At 39.4% G+C, this 19,375-nt stretch overlaps 3 protein-coding genes across 3 annotated transcripts; all 3 read right to left on the reverse strand.

Annotated features, from left to right (window-relative positions):
- Positions 1-7,308: 7,308 nt before the first annotated feature.
- Positions 7,309-10,517, reverse strand: LOC148388391 (uncharacterized). Its single transcript, XM_088394403.1, has 2 exons — positions 10,391-10,517; positions 7,309-10,308 (listed from the first exon to the last, which is right to left on the reverse strand). Exon 2 carries the CDS (start codon positions 10,297-10,299, stop codon positions 8,068-8,070), a length of 2,232 nt encoding a protein of 743 aa, XP_088250529.1. The 5' UTR covers positions 10,300-10,308; positions 10,391-10,517; the 3' UTR covers positions 7,309-8,067.
- Positions 10,518-11,314: 797 nt separating this feature from the next.
- Positions 11,315-14,697, reverse strand: LOC148388392 (uncharacterized). The gene is made up of 2 exons (XM_088394405.1): positions 14,443-14,697; positions 11,315-13,540 (listed from the first exon to the last, which is right to left on the reverse strand). Exon 2 carries the CDS (start codon positions 13,531-13,533, stop codon positions 11,860-11,862), a length of 1,674 nt encoding a protein of 557 aa, XP_088250531.1. The 5' UTR covers positions 13,534-13,540; positions 14,443-14,697; the 3' UTR covers positions 11,315-11,859.
- Positions 14,698-16,678: 1,981 nt separating this feature from the next.
- Positions 16,679-19,093, reverse strand: LOC148388393 (uncharacterized). The gene is made up of 2 exons (XM_088394404.1): positions 18,872-19,093; positions 16,679-18,746 (listed from the first exon to the last, which is right to left on the reverse strand). The coding sequence occupies exons 1-2, from the start codon at positions 18,888-18,890 to the stop codon at positions 16,951-16,953; spliced, it is 1,815 nt and encodes a 604-aa protein (XP_088250530.1). The 5' UTR covers positions 18,891-19,093; the 3' UTR covers positions 16,679-16,950.
- Between the last annotated feature and the right edge of the window lie 282 nt (positions 19,094-19,375).

Genomic DNA, 19,375 nt, shown 5'->3' on the forward strand with positions numbered 1-19,375 from the left:
AGCATGCATTATGTTGTTCGTGGTGCAAAATAAAACCCAAGCACCGTTCAGTTACCTGGGACACTTGAAGAGTCACAAGAGGTATGATTCATGATAATTATGACAAATATTTGATGATTAGGCATGACATTCGCATAGAAGCATAATGGCAATATGGTTGATGAATTCATGATGCACCTCCACATCATTTTATTCATTTGGATGGCAGGTGGCAGTGCCCATTAGTGAAATTGATTTTCAGAGACAAATCTGTGACGGTACACGTAATACAGAGTAAAAATGATGAATGAAGGTAGTGGTTCAAAATAGACAGGGGCGGTATATTTGGCAAGGCCATTAAGCGGACATAGACCACATGTCTATCTGACAAAGCGTGTGATTAAAAATTAAGATTTTAATTTTATACCATGCCTCTCATCCCCTGGCCATAATGGGATGTGATGTTTCAAAAATATCATAAGTGACATGGCCTTCTCAGAAAGAATGTGCATAATATCAGGGTTGAACACTTCCACATGTTCTCATTAAACACATTGTTCATACATTCATTATTTAGAGTTCCAGTACATATTGATTACCGTATTTTACGCACTATAAGGCGCACCTAAAAACCTAAAATTTTCTCAAACGCCGACAGTGCGCCTTATAGTCCGGTGCGCCTTATATATGGACCAAATTCCTAAATTTAAACTGGCCTGAAGCATTGTGCCATGATATCAATCATAAGTGGCCCGCTGAAGACTATGAATCATGAATCAAAAAGACTCTGGATCATTATTTTGTGATTATAAAGTAATTTGTTGTGTCTGAAGTTGAAATAAAAAAGATCAAATGGAGAATGATTTGATTTGGATTAAAAATCTGACATGATGCATTAATGGTGCGCCTTATAGTCCGGTGCGCCTTATATAAGGACAAAGTTTTAAAATAGGCCATTCATTGAAGGTGCGCCTTATAGTCCGGAAAATACGGTATGTATAACTAGTTTTGAACAATCAAGTCAAGTACAGTGGGCCAAATCTGGAAGTGGGTCTTTATTTTAATACCTGTGTTCTTGTGAAAATAAAATAAACTGAAATAAAATAAAATCCTACCACAAAAAATAAATGTTCAGAAAAATGGCATAATCTGTAGGTAATACAATGATCAATGCGTCCCAATTATCGTGATGTGTGTAGCCAGGTTGAGCAACTCATCCACCCGAGTTGGTTGCATTTTTGAGTGAATGTTTACATGATCTCACGGTGTACTGCATATTTGATGGACGGCTAGGACTGACTTCACTTTACCCGTGAGACATGTGCTGAACACACAGTTGAAGTATACGTATCTAAAAGCTGACTTGGCAAAAGGTTGACAGATAGTTTGAATGATTTAGCACTAGCGGGACCTTTCAATGGAGTATCAGTGTCTGCGGGCATCCGACTCCATGACAGAGTTTGATTAAAGCCTCTTGGTTAACAATGATGCATTGAACAGCATGGAATAATCTCACCAGGCATCTTTTTTTCTCTCCCCCCCAAGGCTGAATATCATGAGCCTGTGCACTAAAACCACCAAAACACCACGATTGAACTTCTATGGTGTTGTTCTACTAAAACAGGTCAAAGCCAAATCTCCTAATTTTGGAGGAGATTGTTCTGAGACTAAACTAAGAGAGTGATTCATCAAAACGACACGCGGGCCATCCGTCAAACGGCTGCTGCTCCCTTTCCGTTATAATTAAAACTGTCTGAATGTGATGTCATCTAATATTGAACATTCTTGTTTTACATGTACAATAAAACACATTGTCAGTGGTTTAGTGGTTGCTGACTGACTAGTCAGTTATTCAGCACAGTCGTTCATATCTTTTGACGGAACCTGTGAACGTTTCCAAAGAGTGAGGCTTCATACGTATACATCGAGCAAAAATCTAATCAGTGACAAAGAAAAAGAGAAAATGTAAAAAAAATGACACAAATATTTCCCTTGCAAGTAATCTGATTTACTTTAGATAACCGTTTCTTTTTTTTTTTTTGCTTGGGTTATGTCAGTCGTATTGTTTTGCAATTCAAGAAGTTTGATGCTTTTTTTTTTTTATTCCATATATAAATGAATGTTTTTGTTTGAAATATTATCAGCAAATAAATTCTTTGGATTTATTTGAATCTCAAAGTTTACAAGGTCACTATTGTTCATAAAAACTGCTGAGGTTAAAATTGGCTCCTTTTAGTGACCCGGATTATGGATGAGGGCAACATTAAGTCAGTCATCCATAATATGAACTATTTCATATTATTTTAACATTTTTGTTTTGTTGTAGACACTGGAACAATTTAGTCTGTTGTCTACACACTGAAAGTGCACTTCTGCATGCACACAGTCCATTATGATGTATGGATTGTTCCGATGAAAATTGCTTTTACCATCCTGCTAGGCTCTTGTATATTTTGCGGCCAAGGCAGTAATGCTTCCATACGCCTTCTCATTAAGTCAGCCTCCCCTGTTCAGCTCTGATTCCTTCCATGACAGGGGATAATAGTGTCCTGAAAATAGTGCCCACCCTGCCCATCACTGCTAATGTTGGCAATCACGAGGCCTAAATGTTTAATGTCCACATGACGTGTTGACAAAGGAAGGTCTATCTAGTTGTTCTGCCTTTTTTTATGACTGCTGTTGTCTGTGCACGACAAGGGATTCATAATTCATATTTCTCAAATATTCCCTCAGATGTATGCAGAAATCTGGTTCATCTGCACTGCAAACACATAAATGTAATGCTGACTGAAGTGCTCCAGATTAACCCGAGCTTGCATTAATTACATAAAAAGTATTTGAGCATTTCCCAGTAAAGACAGGATTTCCACAATCAAGGCTTCTTTGATTAGCGCTACCTACTGATGATTGCTGACAGGCTGTTTAGAATGCAAATATAAGTGCGTGCTGGCTGACAAAAGGTTTTTGCAGCCACATGCTCATCAGACTGACCCTCTGGTCGCTCTTCTTTTATCCGTGCACTTTATTACATGTGGCAGGGTCAATTAGTGCACCAGCAGAGGTTATGAATATCAAATGAAGCATTCTCAAAACATACGTTTGTAAATTGACACTTTTTTTAAAAAATGTCACACAAAAAATGAATTTCTGTATTTCTCTATGAATATGATGGTTGGTCTGATAATTACATGGACACTTAATGGACCATTTGAATGTTTCCAATTGTTCACCTTTCTTGAATGTTCCAACAGGATCTATCATGTCCATCATACCAATGAGTATGGAAAGCGATGAGTCATCCGCTCATTTGAGCGCTCACTTTGTTCCTCTCTCGCTTGGCCAGTTTGGCAGACGTGGAATCTTCATCACAAAGGCATAGCGAAATGCTAGTACGGTGGCGAGTGTGTGGCCAGAGGGTGGTTAATTTCTGTGCGTGTTGATAATTATCTCAGTTTTCTAACAATCCTAATTAGACATGCCGTTCGCCACAGGGCGTCCACTTACTCAACCGTCTCTACAGGAAGTCCTTTTGGGGCTTACAAATGTTATTGCCAAATGTCTGGAGAAATAACAGTGGTGATTCAAAAGCACAAGTCCGACCGACAAATAGGGACCTTGAAAGTATTTACTAAGTACCAAATCAAATAATAGATATTCAGTTGCCCTCCAGGAATGAGCACGGGGTTTCTTCTTATTGGTATTTTCATAGTGAGGCGCAAGCAGAAATGGTTGTTTGCGCCGTTGTGGGACTAAACATGACTCCCGGCCAATCCAAGTGGCTCCCTTTACAGGAGAGGCACATAATCAACATGACGTAAGCCCAACAGGACGCGCTGGAGTCCCTGCAGATCGGTATACACGAAGTACATTTTTAAGATCTCCACTTATGGATGATATCATGTTGATCACTGTGAAGTGAGTGGAGGTCATATTTAACTCCTGATCATTCATCTGTGCGTGATCGCCAGATAGTCCCCACGCTGTCAGGATGAAGTGCGTGTCTCATGTTAGAAGCAAATGATACACTGATATTCTTAGATTTGCCCTGCATGACAAAAAACGATTTCACTTGCCTCATGAAAGGTGAGTCATCATTGCTTTCCTGCTGGGTAAATCCTATCAAAGCGGATTGAATTCCCTATTTGTGTGCGTGTGTTTGTGGCACAGAGATGGTACGATCTTCTCTCACTGCTGCTTTGCTGTCGCTGGTGACAGCCAGTAACCCCTTTGTGACCTCTCTCCAAACAACAGGACGGTGATATAATTAGTCGGATAGGCTTACGGAACAGTGGTGCTCATCATGTGGATTGTTTGCTACATGATGTTGCTTCTGTCTTTGCATTCCATTCTGCAGTCATTTAGGGATTCATGGGAATTTCATTGATCGGGCATTCTAACACCACTTGAATATTTTTATGATTCTCATAGCATTGGCAGCAGATAGCAGAGGAAAAATAAAGAAACAGTAAAAGCAAACATAAATACATTGGAAACTAACTGTACAGTGTGATACACTTACTCAGGGGTGTCAAACCCATTTTTGTCGAGGGCCGCGTCGTAGTCATAGTTTCCTTCCGTGTGCCATTATGACTGTCAACCCAAATAAACATAAATCAGAAACAAGCAAAAAGTGTTAAAATATTTTAACAATATGTTTTTTAAAAGTGAAGACGATTTGCAATATTCGTATTGACATGTGAATTTGATGCACAATTTGTCTTCGCCGGCCACATAAAATGATGTGGTGGGTCGTATTTGGCCCACGGGCCTTGAGTTTGATATCTGTGACTTACATAATATATTTTTGTACACCAGGGGTGTCAAACTCATTTTTTTTGCGGGCCGCATTGTAGTCATAGCTTCTTTCGGAGGACAATTATGACCCAAATAAATGTATGAGCACCTCTTATTATATACAGTAAAATCTACAAAACAAACTGACAAATAACTCGTTTTCAAATGAGACGAGTAAAAACTGGTCAAATATTTCAAGAAAAAGATATTATTAAAAGTGAAGACAATTTTCAATTCTATTAATGACATGAATTTGAATCACAATTTGTCTTCGTGGGCCACATAAAATGATGTGGCTGGCCGTATCTGGCCCCCGGGCCTTGAGTTTGACACCTGTGTTGTACACCATAGCATATGGGGACAAAAAAAGTTTAAGGAAGCTTAAGTAATATGGAAGGCTAGCTGGATGATTGATTCATTTGTTCACTACTCTTGATGCGATGCTTTGTTCTAAGTGATGAAATGGATTATGATCATGTTGTATTGTGGCAGGTTTCAAAATTGTTTTCCTGATCAGTATCAACCCTAATGAGGGTTTTTTTTTGTAGAAATTTTCAAACACATTCATCAAAAACAATGAAGAGGAAAAAAAAAACATCTGGCACCAACTGCCAAGTTTGTCTCAGACTTTTCTTTTGTACAAAGCCTTCATTAATTAGATTTGGCAGCATTTAGTCTTGACAGCCAGTCCATTAAAGTCACCTTTCGCCGATGGCTGAGACTTCACATCATTGATTTTGGGGGAAAGCCTTGTAATCTTATCAAGGTTCACACCTCGGGGGTCGCTCGGAGTTACTTTATCTTTTCATCTTGGAACGTGACTTGAGTGGCAGGGATGAATTACCTGGAGCCGATGTCAAGGTTTGTCAACAGGGACAACGTTTCATCAACATGTCAGCATCGATCGGAGCGGCCTCCAAGTAATGAACAAGCAAAAGCTTACAGGAACATAACATCATTTATTCTATTTTACAAGCGCGCTTTGTTCTATAACAAGACGGTAACTCCTCCAATCATTAGTTTTCCTTCGATGTTTGGGATCATGGTGCACGTTTCGGGCCATTTGCGCTGTAAATTAGTGAGGGATCTTGTCTGACCCAACTGTGCACTTTCCTTCAGATTGACAATTGACAAGAGGGATTATAATAGTTTGTATATACTGCCTGCCACTATTTAAGGGACCAAAGGCCTTATAAGCCAATTTGGACTAGCTTTGATTTTTTTCAGATCTAAAACAACAGATGGTTGTTTTAACAACAGCTTTAAAAATCTACACACTTTTATCTAGTGAAATCGTGGCAATGATGGATATGCAATGTCCTATTTTATTTTTTTATTTTATTTTAAGTGTTGATGCATTCCCACAGGGCTGTTTTAGAGTCATCAAAATTGCCAGTAGTGCCAACAGAACAAGTGTGAATTTTATTTCAAGTTATCTGTATTTTCACTAAAAGTGATTTAAAATGTGTTTTTCCCGTGGCTCTATTTAGTTTATGTAAAACAAACATGATTGTTATTATAATTAATATTAGAATGAGCAACACTACATTTTAACAATAAGAACAACAATTACAAACAAAACAATTACTTCTCTGAGGGAAGAATCCATTTGGAGGATTACGTCCTCGCTAGCAACAAAAGTAATTTGTGCAAGCGTTATCATAATTCCTTATCTGCAAACATATATTGTTTCAATGCAGGCTTCCCCAACTCATTCAAATTTGCATTTAAATTGCCAAAACAAGGTCATAGTCGCTTGCCGTTGGGTTAATCCAGGTTAGGTTAACACTGCATGTATTTTGGATTTTTGTACCACATGTATCTCAAGGTCTTCATGTTTAAAAAAAAATAGAGGTGTTTATATTTTCAAAGCACTTGAACAACATTTCTTGGAAGTGATCTATTTTTAGAACAGGTCTGTAAGTTACTTGTGGTGCTTGGCGACTACGCCTCATAAAAACAACCCAAGCCGAGCCCAGTCCCTTTTGACTGACAAGAAGACATGAAAACCACATGTACAACGTGCTTGCTGTCTTATCAATTACAGCATTAGGATGTGAAATTGCAATTATCCTCAAAGCTTTCCACATTTTTTAACCCATAATTTAGTCAACCCTGTGGGATAATAGAACAGAGGAGACAGAACCACTTTAATTGCAAATGGCCAATTAGGAGCCAAATGTCTCATCCCTGAATGTGGACATTAGTGTTCTTTTTTTTGTTGTGTACATTGGCGAATGTCTCATCATCAACTTGGGGTAAAGCAAAGGTGACATTTCTCATTAGGGCAATGACACTTATCACTCACTCACTCACTCACTCACTCACTCACTCACTCACTCACTCACTCACTCACTCACTCACTCACTCACTCACTCACTCACTCACTCACTCACTCACTCACTCACTCACTCACTCACTCACTCACTCACTCACTCACTCACTCACTCACTCACTCACTCACTCACTCTTTCTGTGCTTATTCTTTTGTACTGCTGTTTTCATTCATTTTACAGAACAAAAGGAAAACATGGGTTGGAGGAAGATCCTGTTATATTTTATTCAAACTTTTTTTCCAGGAACAAACGTACTTGGTCAATGTACAAACTTCCCTACATTTTCTCAAAAATCTTAAACACTCATTCAAAAAGTCTAATTACATTTACAAAACTAGACTCTTTCTGAGAAACTACATCACTGCATCCAAACAGACCTTTCACAACAAAAGTGTGATCAAATTTAGTGAGTGGGTTCAATACACTGCGAATTTGGTTCAGACAATATTTTTTGGTGGGAAATACTGTAGGAGTTTAAAGTTATAAATATTAGTTCTCTAGCTCCCCTTGCTGTAAGTAGCCAAGTGGTGCACTTCACAGGATTTCCTCAGCTTCATTTTCTCTTGGAAATAGTCATGCCCACCTACAGTCATTTTCAAAAATACATCAGAAGGTCAAATCATAAATCTTGCGTATTTTTAATTCACTATCAATACTTACGTAATAGTGTGGTTGGTAGCCTTTATATTTACTATATTAAATGTATGAACAATGCAACTATCAGTGTCTGTGATTCTACATCATCAGCATTTGTCGGTTAGGATGTTTATAACCTTTCATGTGAGGTTTGTGTTTTATAATTTCCAAGTGGGTTGGATCAAATGTTCTCAAAGTTTTGGTTTCCCACCCCAGCTTTAGATATTATTGCAAATTGCAAATAAAAGTGTCCATAGTTCAATTATTTTGATACCTAATGAGGAGATCTGATCAATTTGAAATACCTTAAATAGTCTGTGTCCTACAAAGGCCTCAAGGTTACTTCTTTTCTGTAGGAGAAGTGGGTGAGTTTGACCTCATGCTTCATCCTCTCCCTGCCCAGCAGCAGGCGGTACAAAGACACGAGGTACTTAGCCAGCACTAATGTGCAGGTTACCTCCACCAGCAGAAGCGTGACATACACGAGCGCCTGAGATTTGCACCGCCATGCTGCTTTTGTATCCTCGTATGATAACAAACTGGGTGAGCTCTCGAGATGGGGCTGTATGGGACAGGTGAAAACGAGCGGGGGTGTGGATTTAGGAAGGGGTGTTGTCTTTTGAGTGGTGGTCAGCTGGGTTGTGGGTGTACTTGTGGTTGTTGTTGATTGTGTCGTTCCGATTGTGGTGCTGGGTGATGTAGTTGCTGCCGGTGTAATAATGGGTGTTGTCAAAATGGTTGTGGGTGATGTGGTTGGGGCTGTAGTTGCTGCCGGTGTAATAATGGGTGTTGTTGTCAAAATGGTTGTGGGTGAAGCTTTTGACATTGTGCTTGTTTGCAGAGTTGTGATGGCTGGCGTAGTGGTAGCTGGTGTGGTTGTAGTTATTATTGTTGTGGGCGTGGTTGCTGGCAATGTTACAGTAGGTGTAGCTGTTGTTATTAAAATGGTTGTAGTTGTTTGTAGAGTTGACGTCGCAGTGCTAGCTAGTGCGGTTGTGATCGCAATGGTTGTCTGTACGGTTGTTACGTGTGCACTTGTCGTAACTGATGTAGTCGGGATGGTCGCTGGTGTTGTTTGCTGCGTTGTTGTTTTCAAGTCAGTCGTCGTTTCTTCAGCTGTAGTTGTTGAAGGTGTAGTTGATGTAGGCGTGGTTGGGCAAGTAGTAGTTGCAATTGCTGTTGTGGTGGGAGTGGTTCGTTGTAGAGTTGTGAGAACAGTCGTAGGCAACGTAGTGGTTGTGAACACAAGAGTAGGGCATACAAATTGCTCCTCTACCAATGACTTGATCTCCTGTTCTTTTAGATCTTCTGGATACCGACAGACAACTGGCTTACGAACGATTGCAGAGTTTGCTTTTATCCAGTGATGGAGGGATATAAGGTTGCAGTCACAATTCCAGGGGTTGTCATGGAGATAAACTTTACTGAGACGTGTTAAAGGTTCAAAAATATCCCGAGGGAGTGTTTCAAGATTGTTGCCCGACATGTCCAGGGAGGTCAGCGTCGGAATCTTTTCAAAAACATCTGAACCCAAAGAGTCTATCTTGTTGTTTCGGATATTCAAATTGGTGAGTCTCTGGAGTCCTTCAAAGTAGTCAGCCGAGAGAGTAACAAAGTGATTGTTGGATAGATCGAGCTTGGAAAGCCTACTCAAAGGACTGAGAATTGCTTTTGGCAGGTCGCTCAGTTCGTTTTGAGCGAAACTTAAATCTGTCATTTTGGTCAGTTCACCAAAAAGTACAGGTGGAAGGCTTGATAGTTTATTGTTGAACACGGTCAATGTTTTGAGATTTGGGAAACCGACGAAGAATTCTTCTGGAAAATTTGTAAAGAGATTGTCCTCCAAGGCAATCTTTGTGAGTTTGTCTTTATATGGAAACTGATTGGCTGATAACGCTGTTAATTTGTTGCTTTTCAAAGAAATTTCTTTTAAATTTGGTAAATTATGAAAAATGTCTTCTGGAAGAGCAGTTAGTTGATTTTCATAAAGCCGCAACGTGGCCAGTTTGCTTAGCTTAGAGAACCAGTCGGTTGTTACAGCAGTGAGGCGATTTTTAGCCAGATGGAGTACCATGAGGTTCTCAAGGCTATCAAAAGTCCCATCTTCAATGGCTGCAATCTCATTCCCATTTAAATGGAGCTCTCTTACCTTTTTAAGACCATCAAACAGCCCTCGCTCAAGATTACGGATCTTGTTTGACTTTAGAATAATTTTCTCCAAGTTGCTAAGGCCTGCAAAGACTCCTACAGGCATGGACGTCAGAGGCGTGTTGGAAATCTCAATGTCCTTCATATTCACCAGACCTTCAAAAGCTCCCGGCTCAATAGCGGAGATGCTTGTGTTCATGAAATCCACCATTTCCAAGTGGGGGTTTTCCACAAAGGCTCCTTTGGGGATTGTTTTGAGGTTGCTGTTCAAAAAGACGACTTTGATCACACCTGGGCTTAGACTGCGAGGGATTTCTGTTGCAGCCTTAAGGACTACTTGGTCTTGAGTCAATAAGGAATCCAAAATTGAAAAGAGAAAAAAAAGGATCACGTGTTGCTTCTCCATGCTTATTTACTAGAACATAAAGAAAGATTTTGTAACTACATTGACAACCTCATCAAACTTAAATACTATAAAAGGCAAATACTTCGCCTACCTGAATATTTTCCGCGAAAAGATGCAGAACGAAGGAAATGCAAACAGATGCGGTCTTAGAAATTCTTGTCTATCAATGTTGCCAGTGACCCTCAAGGGTGCGGCCCAACACGTTCCTGTGACTGGAGATAAGGGCGGAGAAGGAAGTTGTTTTTTTCAAACTAATTACAGCACAGGGCTGCAGCATAAAAAAAAGGTTATATTGTGACTTTTGTCAAATCAAATCGATAGTATTGAGGTACATTATATTACTCCAGAATTATAGGACAAATTGGGCAACATCTTTTTAAATTGGCCCATATCAATATACTAAACCATTTATTTGAATGTTTTCAATAAAATACAAGAAATACTCATACAGTTTTATTCGTCCATCTCAGCCTGCAATAAAACATTTTATTTGCATTTCGCACAACCCTGTTACATTGCTGGATAAAATCATTTTCTAAATTTATGAAAGATACATTTTATCCAAATATTGATTTTAGTATTATTCTTACAGTGACAGGGGCGCAAGCAACAAATGCTAACATACATTTGCCAATTTTTTCTAAAGAGTACATGCAAGTTGTTAGTTGCTATGCCAACAAGCTTACAGTAGCTATAGAAAAAACATAATTGTATAATAAAAAATAAAGTCGTTGCTATTATTTTCCTGACATCAGTAATGTTTGTTTGAATGACATACTCCATTGTTACGCTTGAAATAATCAGAATAATATGAAAAATAGGAGAGGATTTACCTTGGTCTAATAATGATGAGAGCAATTACCTTTTCATTTCTGTGGATCCATGTAGCTAATTTTTCTTTTCTGTTCCTTGAGATGGCTAAAATGCTTACAGTAGGCATTTATGTCACAATGGGGGGAAAAAAGAAATTGAATTCTAGTTCAATATGCTCCCAGAATAATAAATAACACAGGGGTGATTGTTTCAAAACAGCGCTTTACTTTCAGTGCATAACATTTCTCCAAACATGGAAGTATTTCTTCCTTTCAAATGTAAAAAAAACTGCAGAAGCATATTTCATTCACTTCAAATGTGTTAAAATTTGTATGCTGAGTATAAATGTAGTTAGGCGGTACCAGCAGCAGATGTCAGTGTTGCAATAATGAACAGTCAGTGAGATAAATACAGCAGTAAAACCTTTAAAACCACAAACATGTGTTCTCCTTTACAGTTAGATTTGTGATGTAACAACACGGTTCAATATTTGTGAATGAATATGACCTTTTGGTGTTTCATAACTGTTCAGGACTATGCATCAAATATGAAAATGTGAAGGCTCCTTAGGTGCTAGCTCATGGCCATCATAGATACTATCCTTGATTTTGATGCATTTATATTTGTATAGTGTACATTGTGTATATATTATGTGTATCAGAGTAAGAAAATCCTTTACCAACCTGCAATTATTTTTTTTATTGATTGCTTTCTTTGTCCCAAATGGGTGTTTCATACACATTTCATCTAGAGCACAGAGTTCCTGCTCCTGTGGCCTATATGTGCCCGTCCTTTCTTGTTCCTCTTCCAGCATAGACAGCCAATGATGGCAGCACTTATAATGGCCGTAGCAATGACTGCGGCGACAATGAGGATGATGGAAGTATGGTTTGGAACGTGACCTTCCTCTCCCTGTCCGCTGCTTGTGACTTCATACTTTGAGGGAGAAGTTGTCTTGACGACAGGTGAATTTGGTTTGCTTCTCCTCTCTGTTGAGGTCATCGGTGTCTGCTGCGTGGAACTCAGCCCCAAGTTCTCTTCTGTCAACCATCTTATCATCATTTTATTCAGATTAAGGGGTGTGTCACACACCACGAGTGTGTGGTTGGCCTTGGATGGATGCTTTTTCAGCCACTTGCTCAGAGGCAGAATGTCCTTGTCACACCTCCAGGGGTTCTGCTCAAGACGTAGCTCATCTGCCACAGAAATGGCATCTAGATCTCGCTGTGGCAGGTTTGCAAGGGTGTTATTTCTTAGGTCAATCTCTCCCAGGTGACTTAGACCTTGGAGGAAACCAACAGGCAGATGATTGATGAAATTGTTCTCCAGAGAAATGTTTACCAGGCTGGGGAGACCTTGGAATGTCCCGGCTTGTAATGTTTTCAGCAGATTGGTGTGAAGTGATACTTCACCGAGGTGTTCCAACCCTCGGAAGGCTCCGGTAGATACGTCGCTGATCCGGTTGCGACTGAGCACCAGGAGACGCAACTGAGTGAGATTTTTAAAGGTGTCGTCTTCGATACGACTCAGTTTGTTGTCGTAGAGCCACAACTCTTGCAAGGCCATGGGACCAAACACCCCTGGACCAATGCTTTCCAGCTGGTTTTCATACAAGGAGATCTGGGCTAGCAGGGGAATGTGCAAGAAGAGACCTTGTGGAAGTGTCCTCAGTTGGTTGTTGGAGAGGAACAGCTTTGTGAGTTTTGGGGTTTTTGAGAATAAGTCATGTTGGAGATGAGTAATACGATTGTCCTGCAGGGAAAGTTCCTCTAAGTTTCCCAGGTCATCGAAACTTCCACTGGGTATTTCTTGGAGGACATTTTTATTTAGTCGAAGATATTTCAGCTTGGAAAGACCTTTGAATGTCCCGCTCGATAACTGACTGATATTATTTCTCGCGAGAAACAGGTTCTCCAGCTCAGTAAGCGGATGAAAAGTTTCCATGGGTATCAAGCTCAGTTGATTCTGAGTAAGATCAAGAGCGGTGAGAACTTTGATTTGGGAGAACCACTTTGGACGCAGTGCCACTAGCTTGTTTGTATTCAGGTTCAAAGTCTCAAGTGTCTGAAGATTTTGAAACAAGGCTTCTGGTAGATCTTTCAATTCTAATCCAGTCATTTTTAAGGCCGTTAAATTCACAAGGGAATCAAACGTGCCAGGTTGAATCTCCTCCAAAACGGTGTCATCAATGCCAAGCCGTGTTGTGTGAGTGACAGAAGAAAGGTCCTCTGCTTTCAAAGAGCTGATGTTGCATTTTGAGAAGTAAAGAGTCGTTGTGGATGACGGCAAAGGAGGAATTTTTGAGATACCGATGCATAACGTTTCGACTCCTTTGCATTGGCATCCAACTGGACACGCCCAAACAGCAATGTTGAAGGAGCAGAGAAATAGGAGCACGAGTAAGATGAGAGGACGACCCATTATGTTCCTACAAAAAAGAAAGAAATGTTGGATTATCTGCATTTTTTAATGTATCCACCAATGCTACTCATGAGATTCTCTTTAATTAGGACGTTTAAACACTGAATTGTCAAAAAAGCCGATTTCTTTGGTCAATCATTTTTGGAATTCTTCCAAAAAAATGCATCATCAAAGTAATTTGTTGTGAACATAAAATGATTGCACACTATAAAATCCCAGACCTGCAAATCATTGGTTGTGACTTTGATTACTGTTTTGACAGAAAGTCTCCAAACTGTTGTTCACAGGAACCGATTTCATCATATAAATCAATTTCATCATGTTCTCACAATCGGCGGGTGAGACAGTTACTGTATTTCGTGGTCAAGGAATGATATGCCAACATTAAATGCTGACTCAGTGGTAGACTGTGATTCCTATCCCCAACCACAAAATGCAGTGTTAATAATATTTATTTTTCTTCTTTTTCTTTTGTTGTGCTCCCATGAGCAACCCCGCAATTTTATAGTACATTGTCCAAGTAGTTTCCTTGTTTTCTTTTTAAGCGGAAGACTGGTGAGACAAGCATAACATCTCCTTTCAAAAAAAGATACATTTTATAATCAGGCTACTGGACAAAAAAAAAAGTTCCTGCATGGGTGTGACGGATTATTATGGGAGCATGTGCCAAAAGTGGCTGAAGCATATCTACTTCAGCATGAAGTGCTTTGATTTGTTTTATTTCCTGTATGACTTTTTAAGAGTCTATTAATATGTATGTAACGGAAAAAACAAACTCATTGATCTCATTGTGTAAAGATTTAGTAATAATTCATCTTTATACATCAGAACGTGTTACTTTTTAAGAGCGAGCTTATTCATTTGGAATAGTTTCGGCAAGTATGTAACACACACAAATGTATTTCTTACCTTGGATGGTTAGTAGATGATTGAACACACACGGGGAGTTTGGCGTTATCTCCGATGCGCACACTGCTTTCCTCTTAAGCTTGTGAAATTCTTCGCTAATAATGTCACACTATCACATTTTCCTGGTTTTCATCATCATATGGATTCCTCCTTCTGTCAGTTTTCTTTGGTCCGCTTATGAAATCTGTAGCTGGTCATCATCGTCCTAGTTTGCAAAACTGTCCTGAATGTTTCTGCTGCAGGTTTTTTGTTAAATGAGGGCAATTGGGTAAGGGGGGGGGGGGGGGGGGGTGAGAGTCCCCACCCTCTGTGGCGTCAGAACTGGTTTGAATGCACATATTGAGGCCTTGGGGAGTCCATGTGGTTGTAATTATTGAATGTTTGCAACAACTGTGTGTGAGAATAGTTTTCTTCTAGGAAACAGATGCTGCATTTAAGATTGAGGCAATGCGAAGAGGAAATGTAGTTTGTTATTTGAAAAGAAATTGTTGTGTGTATGACATTGTTGTCTCATGCAATGGCTCTTTCCTTTGATGCAATGCCCAGATGCTCTACATTTCAATGCAAGGAAATGGCCTTTGTACTAAATTAAAAAGCTTATTCATGGCATCCTTAGAATGTAGAATTTGTAATAACAACATGACGTGTCCATTTTTGTGGCTGCAATGTGGAAATATAACATTTGGTCCGCAGTAAATCATCAGGGGAGGCTGGATGGTATGTTTGAACCTAAACAAACTGCCTCTTTACCACAAAATCCAGATAGTGAGGGTGGAACCACATAACGCACAGACCCTATCGGTCAACACACTACATATAGGAAAATGTTTCTATAGTCACTATGGGGTGAAATTCAGAAATGAGTTGTGATGATTTGTGAAATTTGCATCCTCTTATCACATTAACTTTACACTTTGTGATACTTTATACTACAAGAGTGTATTAGTGCCACAATAATACAATAGAAATTATAACAGTACAATAGGAATACATTTTTATCACAAGAAAAAAGCCCAGCACACAGCTAGAGTACCATATTAAATACGAATGAAAGGATTCCCTTTGATTGGCCATGTTAAATTTAGCTGTGACAACTCCCACAGTGTTGCAGGTCTCCCTCTCCTCGATCCACCGACTTGCACTCGTCCAACATTACTACAATTGGGTCTCCAGGTGGATTTATTCCATACGGCACAAAACACACAAGGCATTTCTTAAACACTTCTGAAAATAAAATAAAAAAATCACTTTATATCCAGGATCATGCTGCATGCATTACTTTTATGTATGTAATTCTCAATTCTAATTATTCGAAAACTGAACCTGTAAGATGTCAGTGGTAAAAATTACCAAAGGTACTTTTTGAAGAAATATTGTTGCTTAAAAGTGATTTATTAATGTCTTTCTCAATGTAAAAACCTCAGTGGCCGGACATTCTGCAGAACAACTTCTACTAAGTGATGCTCAGAGGGCTTACAAAAATAAAAAACGCCTTACTTGATTGTTCTGAAATTATTGTACTTTTTCCCTCTAAAACTCACATCCCATGAGTCACTGTTATTTTGCAATCTTTCCGCTTGTTTTCGACTGCACCGTTTCCCGTGTGTGTGTGCGTGTGTGTGTGTGTGTGTGTGCGTGTGTGTGTGTGTGTGTGCGCGCGTGTGTGCGTGTCTGTGTGTGTGTTATGGGAGCTGGTTTATACCTCCTGTTGTGTAAAACCAGCCTACTGGAAAGTCCTAATCACCCGTTGTCATGGCAACGAACTTGGGAGCAGCTCACTAACTCATCCTCCTATTGTTAGTGGTTTGTTTTAAAGTTATGGAATTTGTGGCATCTGCAGTCATTATGTAAAAGTTGAAATATTTTCAAAGACCATAGCTAATGGTCTTGATTGTTTCACTGGAAACTATCTCATACCACTACTGCACTTACACAGCCGTTTTCATCATTAGAAATTATGTTAAAAAAAAAAAAATGAGTTGGCGCTTTGGCTTTTTGCTTGCCTGTAAGTTTCTATTGGGAGATATCCGCTCTCTGTCTTTCTCATTGAAAGAGGAAGTGTGATAGTCATATCATAGCCAGAAATGCACTGTAAAACCTCAGAGAGCAGCTTTTTTCATATCACTAGTACACACACCCACACACACACACACATGCATGCACACACACACATACCATAAGGTCACTAATAATAGCAAAGCTACATAAATTACAAGGGTGAACATACACAACTGACTATATTTGCACATTTATTTTCTGCAATGTAAACGTTACAGACAGGACAAAAAATATATATATTGGAAAGACCTTTGAGTATCTCCCCCTAAAATTGGTCTTATTTAGTAATACAAATGTGAGGCTTTACAAATACAGGGGGGAAAAAGTACATATGCATTGCTGGCTATAATTTTAAGCTGCAGTATAGTAAAAGAACAAGATGTGAATAAAGCATATTGAATTATTTTTTTTCTCTTAATATTTTTTAAAGCTACTATTACGTATGACCCCTTAAATGCGTGCAAATTGTTCCTTTATCTCGTTTGCCCTCTTGCAAAGAAGATGCATAGCATACATGTTAGCAAGGATGAGAAACACGCCTGCGGCCACAAGAAGGATATGAGAAAACATGAGGAAGCCTGCCAAGACTGCTTTTGAGGGCAAAAACCACACATACACCCAACCACTATGATAGTTGTGGTGGACAAAGTCATGTCCCTCTTCGACAACAATGATGTCATGAAATGGTGGCGAAATGTCGTAGGTGGAGGAAATCTCATCTGGTTTGACATTTGGTCGGGGTGAGGAAGCTGCTTCGGTAGCTGTTGGAGTTGTCCAAGATGACTCTTGAGTTGTTTCCTGTGTCCGAGTGCAACTCGGAGTGACCGTTGTCACGTTGCAATTGTTCAGTTCGTCATCATGTAAAGAGTCAAGGGTACGGAGTATTTGGTATTGCGGACTGTGACACATGACATCGTCACTTTCAAGAACCGCGTGCTTATTATGTTTTATCCATTTTACCAAAGCTTTAATGCTGCAGGTACAGTCCCACGGGTTGGCACTCAAGATGACTGTTACAACTGTATTGGACTTGAAAATATCTTCTGGGAGGTTTTTCAGTTGGTTGCCATGCAAATCCAACATCGTGAGTTGTTCAAGCTCCTGAAATATATTTTTGGGTAGATTCTTGAGGGTGTTGTTATTGAGGAGTAATATTTCCAGTTTGTTTAATCTGGAAAAGTGTTTGGGATGCAGCTGTTGAAGGTTGTTCGATTTCAGCGAGAGCTTCTGAAGTTCAGGAAGACAGCAAAACAGATCTGGAGGCAAGTCACTTAGCCTGTCGTTAAAATGAAGGTTTAGGGTCTGCAGCCCAGACATGTTGCTAAATAGATTTCCAGGCACTGTGATGAGATTCGTGGCATATAGGTAAAATTCTGGCATTTCAGGCATGTGACCCATCAACTCATCCGGAAGTGACAAAAGTGGATTATTGTAAATAGTCAGTTTAAAAAGTTTGGGCATGTTGTAGAAGCTCCTCTCAGGGATATATTGAAGTTTGTTTGAAGATAAAGTGAGATTCTTCAACTTCTTCAGTGGCCAGAATACCTCGGGAGGAATAGTGGCTATCTTGTTGGAGTGAATTTGGAGATACTCAAGGTTCACTAGTCCATCAAACATCCCAGGTTCTAACTTCTTCAATTGATTTCTACGAATAATGAGCTGGTTAAGTTTGATCAAGGAGTGAAAGGTAGTAGGGGAGAGAGTTGTTAAGTAATTATTGCCAATGTCTAAGATTTCAAGGTTTACCAGTTTGCTGAAAGCTTCTGAAGGAACACTGGACAATTTGTTGTAACTCAAATCTAGATATTCCAAAGCAACAAGTTCTTCAAACATGTCAGCAGTAATTGCCTCCAGTTGGTTTCTATCTAAATAAAGTTCCTCCAGAGCGACAAGTGGGCTAAAAACTCTCGCATGAAGTGTTGAAAGATCGTTGCGTGTCAGCATGAGAGACCTGAGCTGTGGAACAAAATGGAAAGCCTGGGGATGAATCGTATGGAGGTGACTATAGACTAGACTGAAACGTGTCATCAGCTTCATTTTCTCCAAGCTCTGCTTACTTATGAAGTGCATGTTTGTTTTGAACAAATTCAGTTTGTAGGTATGAATGGGCAGCTGTGTCGGTGTATCCGTAATGGTATCACCTATGCACGTGACGAAGCCGTTGGAAAGACACTTGCAGAGGCTCGGGCAGGCTGCATTGCTGGTGAAGAAAGTCAGCATGGAGAGGAATAATATCCACATCAATTCTGCACAGAAACGTGTTAGTATGGTTATTAATGTGATTCCATTTGTGTTGTATTCAAGCAGGACAATAGTAAAAACCATCAGATCTTTTGTTTTTTCAAATAACGACATCAAACATTCCACTCACCTGATAAAAAATAATCCATCTTCTCCAATGGTGTTATTTATATCGTTATTAAGCCCAAATTGATTTGGAGCACTACATAAGCACAATTATTGCTGCGCCTGTCCAAAAGTCCAAAGTTAGGAGTCCTCTTCAATGTGTTGTCAGTGATAACCAGTCAAGAGTGGCATGCAGGAATGCTAGATCATTTCCCTGTACTAATACTGACCGGTGACGCAACATAATGTAGCTCAGTTATCTGAGCTGACAATGATATCGTTACCAACAGCAATATGAAAAATTTTTTACAATTATACCGTATTGGCCCGAATATAAGACGACCCTGATTATAAGACGACCCCCTGTTTTTGAAGACTCAAGTTTGAATAAAGACTTTTTGAACACCAAATTAAATTTTTATACAGAAAATAATTACAGTACATCTGAAACAAATGATTATAACAATATATTTGAGAAAAAGCATGTTATTTTGCCTCATTCAAATCATGCAAAAACTGTCTATCACAT

This window comes from Syngnathus floridae, chromosome 13 (assembly GCF_059516105.1).
Source record: "Syngnathus floridae isolate MCC-2025c chromosome 13, RoL_Sflo_1.0, whole genome shotgun sequence".
NCBI classification, from domain to species: Eukaryota; Metazoa; Chordata; class Actinopteri; order Syngnathiformes; family Syngnathidae; genus Syngnathus; species Syngnathus floridae.